This window comes from Tachyglossus aculeatus, chromosome 3 (genome assembly GCF_015852505.1).
Source record: "Tachyglossus aculeatus isolate mTacAcu1 chromosome 3, mTacAcu1.pri, whole genome shotgun sequence".
NCBI lineage: Eukaryota > Metazoa > Chordata > Mammalia > Monotremata > Tachyglossidae > Tachyglossus > Tachyglossus aculeatus.
The window spans coordinates 36,299,474-36,325,755 of record NC_052068.1 but is presented as its reverse complement, the minus strand read 5'-3'; the positions used below and the strand labels follow the sequence as shown (position 1 = coordinate 36,325,755).

The following is a 26,282-nucleotide window of genomic DNA, read 5'->3' as shown; positions in this document are numbered from 1 at the left end:
TGTAAGCAAGGGGTCAGAGGTGAAGAGATGAGAATGAAGCATAGTGAGTAAATTGGCTTGAGAGGGAAAGAAATGTGTGGCTCGAGTGCAGAGGGAGGGGAGTGATGATAAGTAGGGGTGGGAGAGCTAATTGAGCACCTTAAGCCGGGGTCAAGAGTTTCTTTTTGATGTGAAGAGGAATGCTCTCTGAGCCCCATGAGGGACAGGGACTGTGTGCAACCCAATTTGCTTGTATCCGCCCCAGTGCTTAGTACAGTGCCTGGCACGTAGTACATGCTTAACAAATTTCATAATTATTGTCAATTATTATTATTATTGTGGCCTTACCTGCCCAAACAGGAAACTGACAACAATTGAGTTACATTGCAGAACTCTCTGAAATTCCTTTCCCACAGGAACGGACACAACATGACGTAGTGTATAGAGTGTGGAGTCAAAAGGTCACGGGTTCTAATCCTGGCTCTGCCCCTTGTCTGCTGTGAGACCTTGGGCAAGTCACTTCATTTCCCTGTGCCTCAGTTACCTCATCTGTATAATGGTGAACGAAACTCTGAGCCCTATATGGGACAGGGACTGTGTCCAACCCAATTTGCTTGTATCCACCCCAGTGCTTAGAACAGTGCCTGGCACATAGTAAGTGCTTAACAAATATCACAATTATGATGATTATTATTATTATTCTTGTTACCGGCAGATGTCACTGACCAAAACTATGTGTAAAATGTTTGAAATGTGTTCCCGTGCCCTTAACACATGGGCTCCTTCCAACAGCTCCATCTGAGCGGCAGAATATAATGGGAATAAAGGCAAATCTGCCTGATGGTCCAGTGATTAACACAACTAGTCATCCCCCTGATCTTGGGGAAGAGGGTGGCAAATTGTTGAGGCATCTCAGTTTGTCGAGTGCCATCTGGAAGATTGATTAAATTTCCCAATCGGTGAGGTGGAATTTTCTGGAGTCATGAGATCTGTCTTAACTACCTAATAAATAATAATAATTTTGGTATTTGTTAAGCACTTACTATGTGCAAAGCACTGTTCTAAGCGCTGGAAGAATACAAGGTGATCAGGTTGTCCCATGTGGGGCTCACAGTCTTAATCCCCATTTTACAGATGAGGTAACTGAGGCATAGAGAAGTGAAGTGACTTGCCCAAAGTCACACATCTGACAAGTGGCAGAACCGGGATTTGAACCCATGACCTCTGACTCCCAAGCCCGTGCTCTTTCAACTGAGCCACGCTGCTCCTCACACCTTATGAGCTCCCAGGAGGCTCCTAGCAATGACATCTATCCACCGCCTAGTCTACGTTGTTAAGGACCTGGGTTCTAATCCAGAACCCACCACTTGTCTGCTGTGTGACCTTGGGCGAGTTACTTCACCTCTTTATCCTTCAGTTACCACATCTGTAAAATGGGGACTAAGACTGTGAGCCCAATGAGGGACATGGACTGGGTCCAACCTGATTAGCTTTTATCAACCCCAGTGCTTAGTCCAGTGCCTGGCACGTAGTAAATACTTAACAAATATGATAAAAAAAGTCATTGTGTCAGCACTTTGCTGCAGTTATTTTGGATGTGATTAAGTAATAATGTTATTACCCTTGTTAAGCACTATGTGCCAAACACTGTTTTTAGGTGAGAAGCAGCGTGGCTCTGGGGAAAGAGCACGGGCTTGAGAGTTAGAGGACATGGTCTCTAATCTTAGTTCTGCCACTTGTCTGTTGTGTGACCTTGGGTAAGTCACTTAACTTCTCTGTTCCTCAGTTACCTCATCTGTAAAATGGGGATTAAGACTGTGAGCCCCACGTGGGACGACCTAATCACCTTGTATGCCCCCCAGCACTTAGAACAGTGCTTCACACAAAGTAGGCGCTTAACAAGTTACTCTCCTCCCCAGAAATCTCCAGTGGTTGCCAGGCAACCTACGCATCAAGCAAAAACTCCTCACTCTAGGCGAATAAATACAAGTATTTATTTTACTTGTACATATTTACCATTCTATTTATTTTGTTAATGATGTGCATATAGCTATAATTCTATTTGTTCTGACGATTTTGACACCGGTCTACATGTTTTATTTTGTTGTCTGTCTCCCCCTTCTAGACTGTGAGCCCGTTGTCGGGTAGGGACCGTCTCTATATGTTGCCGACTTGTACTTCCCAAGCGCTTAGTACAGGGCTCTGCACACAGTAAGTGCTCGATAAATACTATTGAATGAATGAATGAATGCAAGGCAGTCAGCTACAAGTCGAAACTCACCCGTGCTGGGCAGAGACTCAAGTTTACTGTGTGGAAGAAGGTAATCGTAAACCACTTCCAGATTTTTACCAAGAAGACTCTATGGATCTACTACTGGCACGATTGCAGATGGAGGTGGGGCGTTCTGAGAGAAATGGGTCTATGGAGTCGCTATAGGTGGGAGACGACTCGACAACATAAGACAAGAGATGTTCCCTGCCCACACCCAGTTTACTCATCTCCCTCTAGACTGTAAGCTCCTTGTGAGCAGGGACTGTGTCTGTGTGTTGTTATATTGCTGTCTCTCAAGGGTTTAGTACAGTGCTCTGCACACAGTAAGAATATGATTGAATGAGTGAATGAATGACCACGCGTGCACATTGTTAAATTCTGCTGTTGCCCTTTGCTTGTAATTTATTTCGGGTTTCTTTCTACCCCACTAAAGACCCCTCCTTCAGGGCAGGGATCATATCTACTGTCTCTATTGCGCTCTCCCAAGTACTAAATACAGTGCTCTGCACGCTGTAAGCCCTCAATTAATACTATTGATTGAAAATAATAGCAATAATTATGGTACTTGTAATAATAATAATAATAACAACGATGGCATTTGTTAAGAGCTTACTATGTGCCAAGCACTGTTCTAAGCACTGGGGTAGATACAAGGTAATCAAGTTGTCCCAAGTGGGGCTCAAGGTCTTAATTCCCATTTTACAGATGAGGTAACTGAGGCCCAAGAGAAGGTAAGTGATTTGTCCAAGGTCACACAGCAGACAAGTGGCAGAGGCAGGATTAGAACCCATGACCTTCTGACTCCCAAGTCCAGGCTCTATCCACTATAATAATAATAATAATGTTGGTATTTGTTAAGTGCTTACTATGTGCAAAGCACTGTTCTAAGCACTGGGGGGAATACAAGGAGATGAGGTTGCCCATGTGGGGCTCACAGTCTTAATCCCCATTTTACAGATGAGGGAACTGAGGCAGAGAGAAGTGAAGTGACTTGCCCAAGGTCACACAGCAGATATGTGGGGGAGGCGGAACTCGAACCCATGGCCTGTGACTCCCAAGCCCGCGCTCTTTCCACTGAGCCACGCTGCTTCTCTCACTATGCCATGTTGCTTCTTTAAAACAAAACACCCTGGAGAATCAAAGTTTCTAATAATAATAATTGTGGTAATGGTTAAGTGCTTAATTCTATGCCAAGTGCTGCACTGAGAGTTGGGGGTACTAATAATAATTTATTCATTCATTCAATCAATCGTATTTATTGAGCGCTTACTGTGTGCAGAGCACTGTACTAAGCGCTTGGGAAGTACAAGTCGGCCACATACAGAGACAGTCCCTACCCAACAATGGGCTCACAGTCTAGAAGGTAAGATTCCCCCCGCATCTTACCTCCTTCCCTTCCCCACTGCACCTGTATATACGTATATATGTTTGTACATATTTGTTCCTCTATTTATTTATTTATTTTACTTGTACAAATCTTCTATTTATTTTATTTTGTTAGCATGTTTGGTTTTGTTCTCTGTCTCCCCCTTTTAGACTGTGAGCCCACTGTTGGGTAGGGACTGTCTCTATATGTTGCCAATTTGTACTTCCCAAGCGCTTAGTACAGTACTCTGCACACAGTAAGCGCTCAATAAATACAATTGATAATGATGATGGTAGAAGGGGGAGACAGACAACAAAACAAAACATGTAGACAGGTGTCAAAATCATCAAATAGAATTAAAGCTACATGCACATCATTAACAAAATAAATAGTAAACATGTACCAGTAAAATAGAGTAATAAATCATCATCATCATCAATCGTATTTATTGAGCACTTACTATGTGCAGAGCACTGTACTAAGCGCTTGGGAAGTACAAATTGGCAACATATAGAGACAAATATATATACAAGTGCTGTGGGGAGGGCTAGGAGATCAGCTGTGTGACTTTGGGCAAGTCACTTCTCTGAGCCTCAGTTACCTCATCTGTAAAATGGGGGAATCTATATCTATATAATAATAATAATAATGATATTTGTTAAGCGCTAACTATGGGCCAGGCACTGTACTAACCACTGGGGTAGATACAAGCAAATAGGGATGGAGAAAGCCCCTGTCCCATGTGGGGCTCAGCTGAATCCCCAGTTTGCAGGTGAGGGAACTGAGGCACAGAGAAGTGAAGTGACTTGCAGAAGTTCACACACCAAGTAGTGGAGCCAGGATAGGAACCCAGGGCCTCTGACTCTCAGGTTCATGCTCTTTCCACTAGGCAACACTGCTTCTATATGTATATATGTATATATGTTTGTACATATTTTTTTTAACTCTATTTATTTATTTATTTCATTTGTACATACCTATTCTATTTATTTTATTTTGTTAGTATGTTTGGTTTTGTTCTCTGTCTCCCCCTTTTAGACTGTGAGCCCACTGTTGGGTAGGGACTGTCTCTATATGTTGCCAATTTGTACTTCCCAAGCGCTTAGTACAGTGCTCTGCACATAGTAAGCGCTCAATAAATACGATTGATGATGATGATGATGATAAACGAATTCCAGAAGGGAAGCATCACATATCAAACCACAAGCACCTCCTGCTCCGGATTCTCTTGTGTTTGAAAGTCTTTTGTTTGGGTCTGGTGTGGTTCAGTGGAAAGAGCCCGGGCTTTGGAGTCAGAGGTCAGGGGTTCAAATCCCAGCTCCACCAGTTGTCAGCTGTGTGACTTTGGGCAAGTCACTCCACTTCTCTGTGCCTCAGTTCCCTCACCTGTAAAATGGGGATTAAGACTGTGAGCCCCACGTGGGACAACCTGATCACCTTGTATCCCCCCAGCACTTAGAACAGTGCTTTGCACATAGTAAGTGCTTAAAAAATGACATTATTATTATTACCCACTCTGGCGACAGCCCAAGGTACATGATATTATCGGGTGTTTCCAAGGTGAAAGAGAAGCAGCGTGGCGTAGTGGATAGAATACGGGCTTGGGAGTCAGAAGGTCATGGATTCTAATTCCGGGTCCACCACTTGTCTGCTGTATGGCCTTGGGCAAGTCACTTCTCTGGGCCTCAGTTACCTCATCTGTAAAATGGAGGTGAATATTGTGAGCCCCACTTGAGACAGGAACTGTGTCCAACCCACTATCCTCGTGTCCACCCCAGTGCTTAGTACAGTACCTGGCCCATAGGACCTGATTAACAGATACCGTAATCGTTAATGTGGTCAGCTTGGAATTGTGGAATGCCGAAGGCTCCTATTCCACTTCTGGAAAATCTTGTCTTGTCTCGTGCTGTCGAGTGGTCTCCGACCTATAGCGATGCCATGGATACATCTCTCCCCAGTCCAAGCCGGGAATACAGAAGGTGTCCCTCGCCCCCGTGTCGATCAAATTAGGTATGGAGGAGGAGGGAGGGTAGAGATTGGATAAACTGAGGCCGGAAGCTGGAATGGCCTAGGAGCACAGGTGATAAATACCTGTCGCCTCTGACGACAGCAGCAGCGGTGGTCCACGTGTCTTTCTTTGCCCAGAAGTCCAGATGCCCGCTCTGCAACCAGAACCGACACACTGAGGCAAGGGCCGCGGGACGGGTGAGTGTCTTGTGGGTGGGTCCCAGGTGACCCATTGTAGATGGGGATCATAAGTGGATTCCTCCCATGTAGGGAGAGCACACGGTGAGAGCTAGCTGCCCAACACGTGCGCGGATAATGGCATGGAGTTGTACTGTGTGGGAAAGTAAGTGGATTCTTCCCGTGTGGGAAAGTAAGCGGATTCTTCCCGAGTGGGAAGTCCACATGGGTGACAGCTAGCCGCCTCACCCCCATGTGATTAATGTATGATTGTGTTCCTCCTATTAGGGAAGTTCGAATATCGCCAATTGATTTATGTTGCCAATTTGTACTTCCCAAGCGCTTAGTACAGTGCTCTGCACATAGTAAGCGCTCAGTAAATACGATTGATGATGATGATGATGATGATTACATTCCTCGTGAAACGGAAGCTCAATCCATTGCACCTAAATAATAATAATAATAATAATGATGGCATTTATTAAGCGCTTACAATGTGCAAAGCACTGTTCTAAGCGCTGGGGAGGTTACAAGGTGATCATGGTGTCCCACGGGGGGGCTCACAGTTTTAATCCCCATTTTACAGATGAGGTAACTGAGGCACAGGGAAGTTAAGTGACTTGCCCAAAGTCACACAGCTGACAATTGGCAGAGAAATGCTGCTTGTCCTGCCCTCAAAGGACTTACCTTCTAATGGGAAAGACAGGCATAAAAATACTTGCTAGAGAAACTTAAATGAAGAATTGGATGAACATCTTGGCCTACTGGAAAGACCTAAACAACTAGATAATTCAATTTGCCTCGCAGAATAAATTTTATATAAAACTCAGGCTTTCCAGCCCCTCCCTCTCTCTCTCTCTCTCTCTCTCGCCACACCGATTACTGAACGAACCCATCCCCGGACAATGGGTGACCTGTATCCATAGGGTTTTCTTGGTAAAAATCCAGAAGTGGTTTACCATTGCCTCTTTCCAACACAGTCAACTTGAGTCTCCACGCTGGACTCTTTCCCATGCCGCTGCTGCCCAGCAAGGGTGAGTTTTGGCTTGTAGCAGATCATCTTCCACTCACTAGCCGCTGCCCAAGCTAGGAATAGAAAGGGTAGGCCTCTGCTTGACTCTCCTTCCCAGAGTCGAGACTGGTAGAGTACTGGAAACTTTACTGGAGTACTGGAGAGGGGGCTGGAAAATCAGGAAACTTATTTTCCATTGAACTCTTGATGGATATAATTGATGATTACGTACACTGCTGCCCATGACTTTTCAGGGGTCAGAGCAGTTCAGTGCCCTGCTCTTCTGTTCATGCCTAATTCTCTCTCACCGCCTGGGTTTCACTCTTCTGTCCAGGGTGGGAGGAGATTTGTGATGTTAATGCTGAATTTGGATCCATTTCTATTCAGCCTTCAAGCCCCCCTGGATATCTCTGATGAAATAACCAATTCCCATGCAGAAGTATTCAGGAGAACCTAGTACATAGATCGACACTTTTGGGCATCAGTGGGATGTATCATCCCAGTGTGGTTAAGCGTTATTGCACTTCCTCGCTTGGTTTTCTGGAAAGATGGGAATTGGCTTTTCAAGCTATTTAGCTAATTGGGAGCTGCCGAGTTTAATTTCAAAGTCTTGTCTTTTGGAACGGTTCTACATTGAAAAAGTGAAAAGTGAAATGTAGTATTGACAAATTTGACTGCCGCAGCCACGGTTTGGCTTTCTAAATTAGTGACAGCAGCTGGAGAACTTCAGTAAGTTTTCCCACTAATTCTCCATTTCCTTTTCGGTATTAACATAGAGCTATTTGCTCTGCCTCCCACTCCAGCACCTGACAAAATAAATTATGTCTTTCTACGCTGCTCCATCCCCTGACCCAACTTGGCCCCTCATCACAGTGCTCTGCAAACAGTAAGCACTTAATAAATACGACTGAATGAACCATGGGCCGGCCTCATGGGGGAAGGTTTAAGAAATGATTCTCAAGGAGAAATTCATTCATTCATTCGGCCCTATTTATTGAATGCTTACTGTGTGTGGAGCGCTTGGGGGAGCACAATATAACAATAAATGGACACATTCCCTGCCCACAACGAGCTTACAGTTTCCTTATCTGTATTTAAAATGGGGATTAAATACCACCTTTCTTTTCCTCAGATTGTGAGCCCTCCGTGGGACAGGGACTGTGAAGAGAGAAGCAACACAGTCCAGTGGAACGAGCACATGCCTGGGAGTCAGAGGACCTGGGTTCTAATCTTGGCCCCGCCACTTGTCTGCTGTTTGGCCTTAAGCAAGTCACTTCTCTTCTCTATGCCTCAGTTACCTCATCCGTAAAATGGGGATTAGGATTGTGAGCCCCGTGTGGGATATGGACTGTGTGCTGCCTGATTATAGAGAAGTGGCTTGGCTTAGGAGTCAGAGGATGTGGGTTCTAATTCCGGCTCCACCACTTGTCTGCTGCGTGACCTTGGGCAAGTCACTTCACTATCTGTGCCTCAGTTCCCTTATCTGGAAAATGGGGATTAAGACTGTGAGCCCCACGTGAGACAACCTGACTACCTTTCATTCATTCATTCAATCATATTTATTGAGCATTTACTGTGTGCAGAGCACTGTACTAAGTGCTTGGGAAGTATAAGTTGGCAACATATAGAGAAGGTCCCTACCCAACAACGGGCTCACCGTCTAGAAGGGGGAGGCAGATAACAAAACAAAACAAAACAAAACGTGTAAAGGTGTTAAGTCATCAGAACAAACAGAATTAAAGCTAAATGCACATCATTAACAAAATAAATAGAATAGTAAATAATAATAATAATGAAGGTATTTGTTAAGCACTTACTATGTGCAAAACACTGTTCTAAGCGCTGGAGAGTTGACAAAGTGATCAGGTTGTCCCACGTGGGGCTCACAGTCTTAATCCCCATTTTACAGATGAGGTAACTGAGGCCCAGAGAAGTGAAGTGACTTGCCCAAAGTCAAACAGCTGACAATTGGCAGAGCCAGGATTTGAACCCATGACCTCTGACTCCCAAGCCCGGGCTCTTTCCACTGGGCCACGCTGCTTCTCTGTAAATATGTACAAGTAAAATAAATAGAGTAATAAATCTGTACAAACATATATACAGGTGCTGTGGGGAGGGGAAGGAGGTAGGGCGGGGAGGATGGGGAGGAGGAGAGGAAAAAGGAGGCTCAGTCTGGGGAAAAAGGGGGTAGTCTGACCCTGGGGCTCTGCCCACCTCAGAGGTGGTGGACAGGAGCTCCTGGTGCCAATGCCTGCTGCCCCTTCCTGTGCCCTTCTCTTACTGTGAGCCACCAGGCCTCTGTATCTACCCCAGTGCTTAGAACGGTGCTTGGCACATAGTAAGCACTTAACGAATGCCATCATCATTATTATTAGCTTGTATTTACCCCAGGATTTACTACAATCCTCTGGACTGTAAGGTGATTGTGGGCAGGCAATGTGTCTGCCAACTCTGTTGTACTGTACTCTCCTAACTGTAGTTAGGAGAGTAAGTGCTCAATAAAAACCATTGATGATGATGATGGTGATGATGATACCTGTCACATAGTAAGCACTTAACTTGTCTCAGTGACCTCATCTGGAAAATGGGGGATTAAGACTGTGAGCCCCCTCTGGGACAACTTGATCACCTTGTAACCTCCCCAGTGCTTAGAACAGTGCTTTGCACATAGTAAGCACTTAATAAATGCCATTATTATTATTATTATGCCATTGAGTCATTTCCGCCCCATAGCTACACCATGGACACATCACTCCCAGAACGCCCTGCTCTCCATCTGCAATCATTCATTCATTCATTCATTCAATCATATTTATTGAGCACTTCCTGTGTGCAGAGCACTGTACTAAGCGCTTGGGAAGTACAAGCTGGCAACATATAGAGACGGTCCCTACCCAACAGCGGGCTCACAGTCTAGAAGGGGGAGGCAGACAACAAAACAAAACATGTAGACAGGTGTCAAAATCATCAGAACAAATAGAATTAAAGCTATATGCACGTGGTTAACAAAATAAGTAGAATAGTAAATATGTACAAGTAAAATAAATAGAGTAATAAATCTGTACAAACATATATACAGGTGCTTCTGGGAGTGTATCCATAAGAGTTTTGTCGGTAAAAATTTGGAAGTGGTTTGCCATTGCCGCCTTCCACGCAGTAAACTCAAGTCTCCTCCCTTGACTCTCTCCCATCATCATCATCATCATCATCAATCGTATTTATTGAGCGCTTACTGTGTGCAGAGCACTGTACTAAGCGCTTGGGAAGTACAAGCTGGCAACATATAGAGATGGTCCCTACCCAACAGCGGGCTCACAGTCCTAGAAGGGGGAGACAGACAACAAAACAAAACATGTAGACAGGTGTCAAAATCGTCAGAACAAATCGAATTAAAGCTATATGCACGTCGTTAGCAAAATAAGTAGAATAGTAAATATGTACAAGTAAAATAAATAGAGTAATAAATCTGTACAAACATATATACAGGTGCTTCTGGGAGTGTATCCATAAGAGTTTTGTCGGTAAAAATTTGGAAGTGGTTTGCCATTGCCGCCTTCCATGCAGTAAACTCGAGTCTCCTCCCTTGACTCTCTCCCATGTCACTGCTGCCCAGCACAGGGGGGTTTCGACTTGTAGCCGATTGCTTTCATCATCAATCATATTTATTGAGCGCTTACTGTGTGCAGAGCACTGTACTAAGCGCTTTCCACTTACTAGCCACTGCCCAAACTAGGCATGGAATGGGTAGGCCTCTGCTCGATGCTCCCTCCCGTAGCCAAAGCTGGAAACTCTCCAGGTGCGATCCTTAGAGGGGAAAGCACTTAACCAGTACCATTAAAAAGACGGCCTTTTCTTTAATACCGCATACTTTCTGGACTTCTCATTCAATTGCTTTACCTAATGTCTTTTTAACTACGCAGATGTACGGAAATCCTCAGTTTAATTGCATTCACTTTACTCAAGATTAACTGGTCGACGGGCTAAGGTATCATGGCAATTGTATCAATAAGAAATTTTAAAAGTTACCATGACAAGGATATTTGCTCGTCTTTGACTTTTTCAGAGATATGAAAGGGATCCAAAGCTTATTTAAAAGGATTTCACCTACAATTTTGTTTTCCTGTTGATCATTTTGAGAGACGGTTCATTGTTTTGCTAAGTAATGGCTATTGGAATTACATTTAATATACTTCAACACCAAAAAGATAATGATTTGGATGCCGTGAAATCATTTAGCATGATAGTGATTGCGGTATTTATTAAGTGCTTCCTATGTGCCAAGCACTGATGTAAGCACTGGGGTAGAGAAAATGCAATCAGATCAGAAACAGTCCCTATTCTTAATTCAAAAGAGTGTTACATATAGCAGCTGGATGGAAGACACATTCAGTAATCGGCTCGCAGACAGAATGTGACTCATTCAAATTAATCTTTCAGTTAAAGTTAAGGTTTTATTAGCCTACATATAGTTCCATAACTACAAGCAGGGTAGTTTATGCAAAAGCCACTTAGAACTACAGGAAACAAGCTCCCAAACTCCACAATAATCTGATAAGCCAATTTTGGGGTTACTGTTTTCAATATCAGGATTGACTTCCTTTCCTCAAATCCAGGGCAACCTAAACCCATAGAGTAATGGATAATACTAAAGAATATAATAAAACATTTATTTCTCCATGGGGACCGGTCCCTTTTAATCTAGTGTTGTGATAGACAGCATCAATTTATCTGTCTCCTCGTCTAGACTGTAAGCTCCTTGTGGGCAAGAATTGGATCTATGTGTACATATATGTACATATATATGTGAAAAGCAGCGTGGCTCTGTGGAAAGAGCGCGGGCTTTGGAGTCAGAGGTCATGGGTTCAAATCCCGGCTCTGCCAATTGTCAGCTGTGTGATTTTGGGCAAGTCACTTCACTTCCCTGGGCCTCAGTTCCCTCATCTGTAAAATGGGGATTAAGACTGTGAGTCCCCCCGTGGGACAACCTGATCACCTTGTAAGCTCCCCAGCGCTTTGAACAGTGCTTTGCACATAGTACGCACTTAATAAATGCCATTATATCTATATATAGATATAGCTGTTGTACACACACATATATATCTATATATAGATATAGCTGTTGTACACACGCATATATATCTATATATAGATATATATATAGATATATATGCGTGTGTACAACAGCTAAACAACAATGTGGGTTAACCTGATCACCTTGTATCCACCCCAGTGCTTAGAACAGTGCTTTGCAAATAGGGAGCGCTTGACAAATACCATTGTTATCATTATTATAGACTGTGAGCTCGTTGTGGGCTGGAATTGTCTTTTTATTGCTGCATTGTACTTTCCCAAGCGCTTAGTGCAGTGCTCTGCACACAGTAAGCGCTCAATCAGTACAATGGAATGAAGGAATGAAAGGAATGAATTCACCTGGAACAGTCCCCCCAGACGGCGGCCCAGTCAGACCCGGATTTGGGGGTGAGGGACACAGCGGGGCTCAGTGGCTGGAGCCCGGGATTGGAAATCAGAGGTCATGGGTTCTAATCCCACTGCTGCCACTTGTCTGCTGGGTGACTCTGGGCAGGTCACTTAGCTTCTCTGGGCCTCAGTTACCTCATCTGTAAAATGGGGATTAGGACTGTGAACCCTACGCGGGACAGCCTGATTACCTTGTATCTACCCCAGCACTTAAAACAGTGCTTGGCATATAGTAAGGGCTTAACAAATACCATAATTATTATCACTACTCTCCCAAACACTTAGTACAGTGCTCTGCACACAGTAAGTGCTCAATGAAGACCATTGATTGATTGATTGATTGATTTCTGTGTGAAAGTACCAATCACAGTAATGTTATCTTTGATCTCCCTCTCATGTCTGGTGTCACAGTCTAAGTCCCATTATCAAGGAAAAATGTTGTCTTCTACTTGGACAGGTTAGCAGAATGGTTCTGACCCCAATTAACAACATCATCCATACCTCCTCCTAAAAAACTGTTGCTATAAAACTGTCATTCAAAAAACCACTTTTGCACTTTTTAAGAAACTTTCGGAGAAAATAAAAAGTCAAGCTTCTTTATTTGAAGGGCATACCATAGGGGTGAGTTTTGTATAAAGTTCTCAAGGATTTTTTTTCAAGATTGCTCACTAACCAGAAGCACAAGGATTTCACGGTCCCTTGAGATACTTGCATGATAATGGCTTAACCTTTAGCAGTGGGGAAAACGATTCTACTAGTGGAAGCAGGGAAGAGGCCCACCTGCCGCTCTTGGTCTCACCTTTTGGGAGAGGAAAGAGATGCACCATTTTAATTGTCCACTATAATTGTAGACTGTAAACTCCTTGTGGGCAGGGAATATGTCTACCAATTCTATTATATTTCACACTCCCAGATGATTAGTACAGTCCTCTGAATACAGTAAGGGCTCAATAAATTCCATTGTTTGATTGACTGATTGATTACTTCCCCCCTCTAAACCGTTAATAGGCAGCAAATGGGTCTGTCATATTGTTGTGTTATACTCTTCCAAGCACTTAATAAATTGCTCTGCACACAGTAGCGCTCGATAAATATGATCGATCAATTGATTGATTTTCCCTTCTCCCAAACATCCTCCTCAGAGACCATCCTTCCCCTATGCAGCTCCTTGCCAGTGACATCAGGGAAACCAATCCTTTAGCAATGGCAGGGGAATAGGTGCCACCTTTCACTTCCTCCAGGCTCTACCCCCTTCCCCGCCCCACAGCACTTGTGCATATTTGTACATATTTATTCTTCTATTTTATTAATGATGTGTATAGATCTATAATTCTATTTATCTATTTTGATGCTATTGATGCCTGTCTACTTGTTTTGTTTTGTTGTCTGTCTCCCGCTTCTAGACTGTGAGCCCATTGCTGGGTAGAGATTGCCTCTATCTGTTGACGAAATTGTACTTTCCAAGTGCTTAGGCCAGTGCTCTGCACACAGTAAGCACTCAATAAATACGATTGAATGAATAGAGTCCGTTGGATTGTCTCTATCTGTTGCCGACTTGTACTTCCCAAGCGCTTAGTACAGTGCTCTGCATACAGTAAGTGCTTAATAAATATGATTGAATGAATAGTAGTAGTAGTAGTAGTAGTAGCAGTAGTAGTAGTAGTAATAGTAGTAGAGGTAATGGTAGAAATAGTAGTAGTAGTAGTAGTAGTAGTAGTAGTAGTAGTAGTAGTAGTAGTAGTAGTAGTAGTAGAAGAGCCTGGGCTTTGGAGTCAGATGTCATGGGTTCAAATCTCGGCTCTGCCAATTGTCAGCTGTGTGACTCTGGGCAAGTCACTTCACTTCTCTGTGCCTCAGTTCCCTCATCTGTAAAATGGGGATTAAGACTGTGAGCCCCTCATGGGACAACCTGATCACCTTGTATCCCCCCAGCGCTTAGAACAGTGCTTTGCACGTAGTAAGCGCTTAATAAATACCATTATTATTATTATTATTATTATTATTAGAGGTAATGGTAGACTACTAGTAGTAGAATATTTGTTATTAATCTGGTATTTGTAAGAGCTTACTATAATAATTATGGCTTTCGTTAAGCACTTACTACATGCCAGGCATCGTATTAAGCACTGGGGTGGATACAAGCAAATCAGGTTGGACACAGTCCCTGTCTCACGTGGGGCTCACAGTCTCAATCCCCATTTTACAGCTGAGGTAACTGAGGCCCAGGGAAGTGAAGTGACTTGCCCAAGGTCACCCAGCAGACAAGTGGAGGAGCTGGGATTAGAACCAGTGACCTTCTGGCTCCCAAGCCCGTGCTCTATCCACTATGCCATGCTGCTTCTCACTATGTGTCAGTGCTACTTGAAAGTGCTGGGGTAGATCATTCATTCATATTTATTGAGTGCTTACTCTGTGCAAAGCACTGTGCTAAGCACTTGGGAGAGTACGCTAAAACAATAAGATGCAATAAAATATAAAATAATCTGGTCGGTCCCAGTCCCACAGTCCCACAGTCCCAGTCCCAGGTTCACAATCTAAGTGGGGGAGGGAGAATAGACATTTTATCCCCTTTTTACAGGTTAATAATAATAATAATGGTGGTATTTATTAAGCACTTACTATGTGCCAAGCACTGTTCTAAGCACCAAGGGGGGGATACAAGGTGATCAAGGTTGTCCCACATGGGGCTCACAGTCTTCGTCCCCATTTTACAGATGAGGGAACTGAGGCCCAGAGAAGAATAATAATAATAATAATAATAATAATAATAGCATTTATTAAGTGCTTACTATGTGCAAAGCACTGTTCTAAGCACTGGGGAGGTTAGAAGGTGATCAGGTTGTCTCATGTGGGGCTGACAGTCTTAATCCCCATTTTACAGATGAGGGAACTGAGGCCCAGAGAAATTAAGTGACTTGCCCAAGGTCACACAGCTGACAAGTGGCGGAGCGGGATTCGAACCCATGGCCTCTGACTCCCAAGCCCGGGCTCTTTCCACTGAGCAACACTGCTTCTCTTAGCAGGCAAGTGACAGAGGCAGGATTAGGACCAGGTCCTCTGACTCGCAGATCTGTGCTCCTTCTGGAAAAACCTACTGAGTGTCGTGCACTGTTCTAATCCCTTGAGAAGTGTAATTGAAGCACGAGGCAAGTCCCCTGTCCACAGGGAGCTGATGCTTCACTGGAGAATCAATCAATCAATCAATCATATTTATTGAGCGCTTACTGTGTGCAGAGCACTGTACTAAGCGCTTGAGAAGTACAAGTTGGCAACATACGGAGACAGTCCCTACCCAACAGTGGGCTCACAGTCTAAAAGGGGATCACAATCTAAAAGGAGAACTACGTTGCTTGAATGCCGGCCCTCGCCCTTTCAGCTTCCAGGCTTTCTTACGGTGGGAATATATTATTTGTTGCTGAATTGTACTTTCCAAGCACTTAGTACAGTTTTCTGCATACAGGAAGCGCTCAGTAAATACGATTGAATGAATGAATCAGGCAAAAGAAAACCTGGAAGCTGAAGCCTGATTCATTCATTCATTCATTCAATCGTATTTACTGAGCGCTTACTATATGCAGAACACTGTACTAAGTGCTTGGAAAGCACATTTCGGCAACAAATAATATATTCCCACCATAAGTGTGGGCACTGCAGAGGGTGGTAACAGTGTTCCTACGCCATCAGAGTTGAGCCTGGTGTCAGCAATATTGTGAGCAATTTTGGCTCTGCTGACTTTCACTAGGTCTTTTTACTCCAAGAGCCTCTTGAGAAAGATACTTCTAAAATTAAAAAAAAATTTTAAAGTATAATCTGGTGGCAATGATGATGTCTTTTCTCATGGAAATAATGCATCTTGAGGGGATTTTCACCCCATTCGAATTCCAGCTGCAATCTTCTCTAAACAAAAGTACTATCTTATATATATATATGAATATAGTTATATATTAATGTCCCCTTAACTTTAAAAATGTAAAACAAAGAAAACTTTGCTTTCCATTCACTCATTTGTCAGTATTTATTGAGCTCCTTGGTGTCTGCAGAGTACTCTTTTAATTTAGTTAGCAAAATGCCCAGTGAAAAGAGCACAGGTTCAGAGTTAGAGGCACTGGGTTCGAATCCCAGCTCCACCACTTGTCTGCTGTGTGACCTTGGGCAAGTCGCTTCACTTCTCTGGGCCTCAGTTACCGCATCTGTGACCTGGTTAGACTGTACCTACCCCAGCACTTAGAACAGGGTTTGACACACAGTAAGTGCTTAAGAAATACCATCATTATTATCATTAATGATAATTGAGTCCTGTGTGCAATCTAGTCTCATGAATTTGCAATCTACACCAGCATCGAGCACATAGTCTGTTACTGCAGCATGGCCATGCATGGGCCCGGGGGTCAGAAGGACCCGAGTTCTAATTCCGGCTTCTCCGCTTGTCGGCTGTGTGGCCTTGGGAAGTCACTTCACTTCTTTCTATCTCAGTTACCTCCTCTGTAAAAAGGAGGTTAAGGCTGTGAGCCCCATGTGGGACTGTGTCCAAACTGATTAGACTGCATCTACCCCAGCACTTAAAACAACGCTTGACACGTAGTAAGCGCTTAACAAATACCATCGTTATTAAGGGCCTACTAGGTTCCAAGCACTGTGCTACATGCTGGGTTAGATACAAACATAACAGATTGGATGCAGTCCTTGTTCCACATAAGGTTTATTCAGTCATTCATTCAGTATTATTTATCGAGTATTTTCTGTGTGCAGAGCACTGTACTGAGTGCTTGGGAGAGTGCAATATAATGCCAAACAGATACATTCCCTGCTTATAACAAGCTTATAGTCTAGAGGGGGAGACAGATATTAATATAAATCAGTAAATTACAGCTATGTACATAAGTGCTGTGGGGCTGGGAGGGGGGATGAATAAAAGGAACAAGTCAGGGCAATTCATTCATTTATTCAATTGCATTTATTGAGTGTTACTGTGTGCAGAGCACTGTACTAAGCGCTTGGGAAGTACAAGTTGGCAACATACAGAGACGGTCCCTACCCAACAACGGGCTCACAGGCTAGAACACCACCATATATGGCAGACCACCACTCTCCCTACCTTCAAAGCCTTATTAACATCACATCTCCTCCAAGAGGCCTGCTCCAATTAATCAATCAATCAATCAATCATATTTATTGAGCACTTACTGTGTGCAGAGCACTGTACTAAGCGCTTGGGAAGTACAAGTCGGCAACATATAGAGACAGTCCCTATCCAACAGTGGGCTCACAGTCTAGAAGGGGGAGACAGAGAACAAAACCAAACATATTAATAAAATAAATAGAATAGATATGTACAAGTAAAATAAATAAGTAAATAAATAGAGTAATAAATATGTACAAACATATATACATATATACAGGTGCTGTGGGGAAGGGAAGGAGGTAAGACGGGGGGATGGAGAGAGGGACGAGGGGAAGAGGAAGGAGGGGGTTCAGTCTGGGAAGGCCTCCTGGAGGAGGTGAGCTCTCAGCAGGGCCTTGAAGGGAGGAAGAGAGCTAGCTTGGCAGGTGGGCAGAGGGAGGGCATTCCAGGCCCGGGGGATGACGTGGGCCGGGGTTCGATGGTGGGATAGGAGAGAGCGAGGTACGGTGAGGAGGTTAGCGGCGGAGGAGCAGAGGGTGCGGGCTGGGCTGGAGAAGGAGAGAAGGGAGGTGAGGTAGGAGGGGGCGAGGTGATGGACAGCCTTGAAGCCCAGGGTGAGGAGTTTCTTCCTGATGCGCAGATTGATTGGTAGCCACTGGTGATTTTTGAGGAGGGGAGTAACATACCCAGAGCTTTTCTGGACAAAGACAATCCGGGCAGCAGCGTGAAGTATGGATTGAAGTGGGGAGAGACATGAGGATGGGAGATCAGAGAGGAGGCTGATGCAGTAGTCCAGATGGGATAGGATGAGAGCTTGAACGAGCAGGGTAGCGGTTTGGATGGAGAGGAAAGGGCGGATCTTGGCAATATTGTGGAGCTGAGACCGGCAGGTTTTGGTGACGGTTTGGATGTGAGGGGTGAACGAGAGAACGGAGTCGAGGATGACACCAAGGTTGCGGGTTTGTGAGACGGGAAGGATGGTAGTGCCGTCAACAGTGATGGGAAAATGAGGGAGAGGGCAGGGTTTGGGAGGGAAGGCAAGGAGTTCAGTCTTGGACATGTTGAGTTTTAGGTGGCGGGCAGACATCCAGATGGAAATGTCCTGAAGGCAGGAGGAGATACGAGCCTGGAGGGAGGGGGAGAGAGCAGGGGCAGAGACCTCTCAACGGTTTCATGCCCTCCCGTCTCCCTCTCCCTTCTGCATTGTCCATCTAGTTGGATCTGAGACCTTCAGGCACTTCATATTTGCCGCCCCCTCAACCCCAAAGCACATATCTACGTATCCATAAATGACGTATCATACGTTATTCATTTACCTTAATGTGGAGCTCCCCCTCTAGATTGTAAGCTCGTTGTGGGCAGGGAACATGTTTACCAACTCGGTGGTATTGTACTCTCCCAAGCGCTTAGTACGGTGCTCTGCACATATTAAGTGCTCAAAAAGTACTACTGGTTGATGGATGATGAAAAGGCTTCTTGCTGGACATAAGCTCTGGAAATACATCCAGAGAGCCAGCACTGACACTGGCTGAGCTCAACAGCTGCTGTTTACCGTCATCATTATTCCCCTCCGCACCATGATTCTGGGCAAGTTGGCCTGGATGAGGGTATTATTTTTTATTTGTATATTTGCCTTGGTGTGACTGTGTCTGTATATATCTTTATGGGTGTGAATCAGTGCCACTAGGTACATTTGAATGTGAATGTGTGAATATTCATTTGGGCTCATCTACATATGTATCTTGAATATATGTGATGCTTAACTTTTTTTTCCGAAGACTTCTACATCATTTTCCCATTTTATTCTCACAATATCCCTGCAAATTAGGAAGAGACGGTATGATTTTCTATGCTTTACAAGCGAGTCAGCCTGTCGATCAAATTTGTTGAGCACTTACTGTGTATAGAGCGCTACTCTCAACCTGGGAGTGCACCTGAAGAAGCAGTGTGGCTAGTGGAAAGAGCATAGCTTGGGAGTCAGAGGTTGTGGGTTCTAATCCCAATGTGACCTTGGGCAAATCACTTCACTTCTCTGTGCCTCAGTTACCTCATCTGTAAAATGGGGATTGGAATAGTGAGCTACACGTGGGACAGGGACTGTATCCAACCCAATTTGCTTGTATTCTCCCCAGCATTTAGTACAGCTCCTCACACATAGCAAGTGCTTAATAAATACCATAATCATTATTATTACAGTATAACCATATAACAGGCACATTCCCTGCCCATAATAAGCTTACAGTCCAGAGAGAACTGAGATCTAAAGTGGCTAAATGACTTATCGAAGATCACAGAGCAGGCCAGTGGAAGAGTTGGGGTTCAAAAACAGATTTACTGATATCCAGACCTATTTATTACTTTATTTATTTTACTTGTACATATCTATTCTATTTATTTTATTTTGTTAATATGTATGGTTTTGTTCTCTGTCTCCATCTTCTAGACTGTGAGCCCACTGTTGGGTAGGGACTGTCTCTATATGTTGCCAATTTGTACTTCCCAAGCGCTTAGTACAGTGCTCTGCACATAGTAAGTGCTCAATAAATACGATTGATGATGATGATGATGATAATAATTATGGCATTTATTAAGCATTTACTTGGCATTTACTTGAGTGCTTAATAAGTACCCTAATTATTATGATCCGCCAAGTACCGTACTAAGTGCTGGTATAGATAGAAGGTAATCAGGTAAGTATTCAACCGTGGTTTACTGAGTGATGATGGATTAGTGATTTCTACGGCCATTGAGTATTTTATTCCTTTCTATAATGGCATTTATTAAGCGCTTACTATGTGCAAAGCACTATTCCTTCTGTTTTTAATGGCATTAGTTCAGTGCTTACTATGTGCCAGGCACATTGGGGGAGATAAGACCTAAACAGATTGGACCCAGTCCCTATCTCTCAGGGGGCTCACAGTCTAAGTAAGAGGGTGAACAGGTATTGAGTCCCCATTTTACAGAAGAGAAAACTGAGAGAAGTGGACTCGCCAAAGGTAACATAGCAGAAAAGTGGCAGAACCAGGAGGACCCCCGTCCTCTGGCTCTTGTTGTCTGTCTCCCCCTTCTAGACTGTGAGCCCGCTCACAGTTGGGTAGGGACCGTCTCTGTATGTTGCCAAATTGTACTTCCGAAGCGCTTAGTACAGTGCTCTGGACACAGTAAGCGCTCAATAAATACGATTGAAGGAATGAATGAATTTTATTTTGTTAATATGTTTTGTCGTCTGTCTCCCCCTTCTAGACTGTGAGCCCGCTCACAGTTGAGTAGGGACCGTCTGTATATGTTGCCAACTTGTACTTCCCAAGCGCTTAGTACAGTGCTCTGCACACAGTAAGCGCTCAATAAATACCATTGAATGAATGACTCTCAGGCCCTGGGATCTTTCAACTACTGCTTCTGCAGATCTTGTACTTCCCAAGCGTTTAGTACACTGCTCTGCACACAGTAAGCGCTCAATAAATATGATTGAATGAATGAATGGGCCTCAGTTCCCTCACCTGTAAAATGGGGATTAAGACTGTGAGCCCCACGTGGGGCAACCTGGTCACCTTGTTATCCCCCCAGCACTTAGAACAGTGCTTTGCACGTAGTAAGCGCTTAACAAATACCATCATCATCATCATCATCAAGATCTCTGGGATATTATGGTCTTTGACCAGCTATTTCACAGGGCCAAAGTGCAAAGGAGGTTCTTTCTCCAAGACAGTTGTTACACATGGCAGCATAATGGCCTAGTGGGAAGAGCACAGGTTTGGGAGTCAGAGGTCATGGGTTCAAATCCCAGCTCCACCGTCAGCTGTGTGACTTTGGGCAAGTCACTTCACGTCTCTGGGCCTCAGTTCCCTCATCTGTAAAATGGGGATTAAAACTGCGAGCCCCCTGTGGGACAACCTGATCACCTTGTAAGCTCCCCAGCGCTTAGAACAGTGCTTTGCACATAGTAAGTGCTTAATAAATGCTATTGTTATTATTATTATTATTATTATTATTCTCTGTGCCTCAGTTACCTCATCTTTAAAACGGGGATTGAGACTTTGAGCCCCTTGGGGGAGTGGAAAGAGCCCAGGCTCGGGAGTCAGAGGTCATGGGTTCAAGTCCAGGCTCCGCCAGGTGTCAGCTGGGTGACTTTGGGCAAATCACTTCACTTCTCTGGGCCTCAGTTCCCTCATCTGTAACACGGGGTTGAAGACTGTGAGCCCCATGTGGGACAACCTGATCACCTTGTAACCTCCCCAGCACTTAGAACAGCGCTTTGCACATAGTAAGCGCTTAACAAATGCCATTATTATTATCATCGCCTCGTATCTACTCCAGTGTTTAGAAAAGTGGTTGGTACAGAGTAAGCGCTTAACAAGTAATGTAATTATGGATAAAATCACATCATCCGCAGCTTCATTCCCGACTCCCAGGATAAGTCTGTGACTCCCCTTGTATTGGTGGACTTGTACCTTCCCGTGCCCTGGTCCATGCTCCTGACCCTGTCTGCCTGTCTTTAAATAATAATAATAATTGCGGCGTTTGTTAAGCGCTTACTATGTGCCAGGCACTGTGCTAAGCGCTGGGATGGATTGACGCCAGTGGGGTTGGACATGGTCCCTGTCCCCCGTGGGGCTCCGAGTCTCAACCCCCATTTTCCAGATTCAATCGTATTTATTGAGCGCTTACTGTGTGCAGAGCACTGTACTGAGCGCTTGGGAAGTACAAGTTGGCAACATATAGAGACGGTCCCTACCCAACAGCGGGCTCAGATGAGGGAAGTGAGGCTCAGAGAAGTGAAGTGACTTGCCCAGGGTCACACAGCAGCCAAGCAGTGGAGGCTGGTTCGTTTACTGCACTCGCCCCTGGTGAAGCGGGCTGTAGGCGGGCCGCGGGCCCCGGGGCACAGGATGGGATGGGACCCCTTAGGATCCCCCCTCCCTACCTCCTTCCCCTCCCCACAGCACCTGTACAAGCGCTTAGTACAGTGCAAAGCGCTTAGTACAGTGCTCTGCACACAGTAAGCGCTCAATAAATACGATTGAATGAATGAATATAATAATAATAATAATAATGGCATTTATTAAGCACTTACTATGTGCAAAGCACTGTTCTAAGCACTGGGGAGGTTACACGGTGATCAGGTTGTCCCATGGGGGGGGCTCACAATCTTAATCCCCATTTTACAGATGAGGTAACTGAGGCCCGGAGAAGTTAAGTGACTTGCCCAACGTCACAGCTGACAATTGGCAGAGTCGGGCTTTGAACCCATGACCTCCGACTCCAAAGCCCGTGCTCTTTCCACTGAGCCATGCTGCTTCTCTATGTTTGTATATATGTTATATCTGTTATACATGTTTGCACAGATTTATTACTCTATTTTACTTGTACATCTTTACATATTCTATTTTATTTTGTTACTATGTTTTGTTTTGTCGTCTGTCTCCCCCTTCTAGACTGTGAGCCCGCTGTTGGGTAGGGACCGTCTCTCTATGTTGCCGACTTGGACTTCCCGAGCGCTTAGTACAGTGCTCTGCACACAGTAAGCGCTCAATAAATACGATTGAATGAATGAATGAATAATAATAGTAATGGCATTGGTTAAGCGCTTACTATGTGCCGAGCACTGTTCTAAGCGCTGGGGGAGATACAAGGTGATCAGGTTGTACTTCCCAAGCGCTTAGTACAGTGCTCTGCACACAGTAAGCGCTCAATAAATACGATTGAATGAATGAATGAATGAATCAGGTTGTCCCACGGGGGGCTCACAGCCTTCATCCCCATTTCCCATATTTACTCTTCTATTTATTTTATTTTGTTAATATGTTTTGTTTTGTTGTCTGTCTCCCCCTTCTAGACTGTGAGCCCACTGTTGAGTAAGGGACCGTCTCTCTATGTTGCCGACTTGCACTTTCCAAGCGCTTAGTACAGTGCTCTGCACACGGGAAGCGCTCAATAAATACGATTGAATGAATGAATCCCCACTTTCCATATTTACTATTCTATTCATTTAATTTTGCTAATCCGTTTTGTCGCCTGTCTCCCCCTTCTAAACTGTGTGCCCGCTGCTGGGTAAGGGACCGTCTATGTTGCCGACTTGTACTTCCCAAGCGCTTAGTACGGTGCTCTGCACACGGGAAGCGCTCAATAAATACGATTGAATGAATGAATAAATAAATACGATTGAATGAATGAATGAATAATAATAGTGATGGCATTGGTTAAGCGCTTACTATGTGCCGAGCACTGTTCTAAGCGCTGGGGGAGATACAAGGGGATCAGGTTGTACTTCCCAAGCGCTTAGTACAGTGCTCTGCACACAGTAAGCGCTCAATAAGCGCTCACCCAGAGGTCATGGGTTCAAATCCCGGCTCCGCCAATTGTCAGCTGTGTGACTTTGGGCAAGTCACTTACCTACTCTGGGCCTCAGTTCCCTCATCTGTAAAATGGGGATTAAGATTGTGAGTCTCCCGTGGGACAACCGGATCGCTTTGTAACCTCCCCAGCGCTTAGAACAGTGCTTTGCACATAGTAAGCACTTAATAAAAATGCCATTATTATTAATAAATACGATTGAATGAATGAATGAATGAATGAGGTTGTCCAACGGGCGGGGAGCTCACAGCCTTCAGCCCCATTTTCCATATTTACTATTCTATTTATTTTATTTTGTTAATTTGTTTTGTTTTGTTGCCTATTTCCCCCTTGAGAAGCAGCATGGCTCAGTGGAAAGAGCTCGGGCTAGGGAGTCGGAAGTCATGGGTTCAAATCCCGCCTCTGCCAATTGTCAGTTGTCTGACTTTGGGCAAGTCACTTCACTTCTCTGGGCCTCAGTTCCCTTATCTGTAAAATGGGGATTATGACTGTGAGCTCCCCGTGGGACAACTTATTCATTTATTTTATTTGTACATATTTATTCTATTTATTTTATTTTGTTAATATGCTTTGTTCTCTGTCTCCCCCTTCTAGCCTGTGAGCCCGGTGTTGGGTAGGGACCGTCTCTATATGTTGTTGCCAACTTGTACTTCCCAAGCGCTTAGTACAGGGCTCTGCACACAGTAAGCTCTCAATAAATACGATTGAATGAATGAATGAATCTGATCACCTTGTAAACCTCCCCAGCACTTAGAACAGTGCTTTGCACATAGTAAGTGCTTAATAAATGCCATTATAATAATTATTATTATTATTATAATTATTATTATTATTATTATTATTCTAGCCTGTGAGCCCGCTGTTGGGTAAGGGACCGTCTCTATATGTTGCCGACTTGTACTTTCCAAGCGCTTAGTACGGTGCTCTGCACACAGGAAGCACTCAATAAATACGATTGAATGAATGAATCCCCATTTTCCATATTTACTCTTCTATTTATTTTATTTTGTTAATATGTTTTGTCGCCTGTCTCCCCCTTCTAGACTGTGAGCCCACTGTTGTGTAGGGACCATCTCTAGATGTTGCCAACTTGTACTTCCCAAGCGCTTAGTCCAGTGCTCTGCACACAGTAAGCGCTCAATAAATACGATTGAATGAATCCCCCCTTACCTCCTTCCCCTCCCCACAGCACCTGTATATATGTATATATATTTGTACGTATTTATTACTCTATTTTATTTGTACATATTTATTCTATTTATTTTATTTTGTTAATATATTTTGTTTTGTTGTCTGTCTCCCCCTTCTAGACTGTGAGCCCACTGTTGGGTAGGGACCGCCTCTACATGTTGCCAACTTGGACTTCCCAAGCGCTTAGGACGGTGCTCTGCACACGGGAAGCGCTCAATAAATACGATTGAATGAATGAATAAAAATACGATTGAATGAATAATAATAGTGATGGCATTGGTTAATCAATCAATCGTATTTATTGGGCGCTTATTGTGTGCAGAGCACTGTACTAAGCGCTTGGGAAGTACCAGTTGGCAACATAGAGAGTCGGTCCCTACCCAACAGTGGGCTCACAGTCTAGAAAGGGGGAGACGGAGAACAGAACCAAACATATAAACAAAATAAAATAAATAGAATAGATATGTACAAGTAAAATAAATAAATAAATAGAGTAATAAATAAGTACAAACATATATACATATATACCCAACAACGGGCTCACAGTCTAGAAGGGGGAGACAGAGAACAAAATACTATGTGCCGAGCACTGTTCTAAGCGGTGGGGGAGATGCAAGGTGATCAGCTTGTACTTCCCAATCGCTTAGTACGGTGCTCTGCACACGGGAAGCGCTCAATAAATCCGATTGAGTGAATGAACGAATTAATGAATGAATGAATGAAAGAAAGAAAGAGAAAGAGAGAGAGAAAGAATGAAAGAGAGAGAAAGAATGAAAGAAAGAGAGAAAGAAAGAGAGAAAGAAAGGGAAAGAAAGAAAGGGAATGAGGGGGAAAGAGAGAGAATGAGAGAGAAAGAATGAAAGAAAGAAAGAGAGAGAAAGAAAGAGAGAATGAAAGAAAGAAAGGGAGACAAAGAGAGAGAAAGAGAGGGAAAGAGAGAGAAAGAGAGAGAGAATGAAAGAAAGAATGAAAGAGAGAGAGAAATGAAAGAGAAAGAAAGAGAGAGGGAACGAATGAAAGAGAGAAAGAAAGAGAGAAAGAAAGAGAGAGAGAAAGAAAGAATGAAAGAGAGGGATAAAGAGAGAGAGAAAGAAAAAGAAAGAGAGGGAGAAAGAGAGAAAGAAAAAGAAAGAGAGAGAAAGAGAGAAAGAATGAAAGAGAGAGGAAGAGAGAGAATGAAAGAAAGAATGAGAGAGAGAAATGAAAGAGAGAGAGAAAGAGAGAGAAAGAATGAAAGAGAGGGAGAGAGAAAGAAAGAGAGAAAGAAAGAGAAAGAAATAATGAAAGAAAGAGGGAGAAAGAGAGAGAGAGAGAAAAAGAAAGA

At 43.9% G+C, this 26,282-nt stretch overlaps 1 protein-coding gene across 1 annotated transcript in view; it reads left to right on the top strand.

Moving 5' to 3' along the window:
* Nucleotides 1–10,975: 10,975 nt before the first annotated feature.
* HECTD2 (HECT domain E3 ubiquitin protein ligase 2) overlaps nt 10,976–26,282 on the top strand; it is a 100,819-nt gene continuing 85,512 nt past the window's right edge. Inside the window, exons 1-2 of the mRNA XM_038743365.1 lie at nt 10,976–11,065; nt 12,856–12,912. Coding sequence (XP_038599293.1) covers nt 10,976–11,065; nt 12,856–12,912 — 147 coding nt within the window. The remainder of the gene's footprint in view (nt 11,066–12,855; nt 12,913–26,282) is intronic.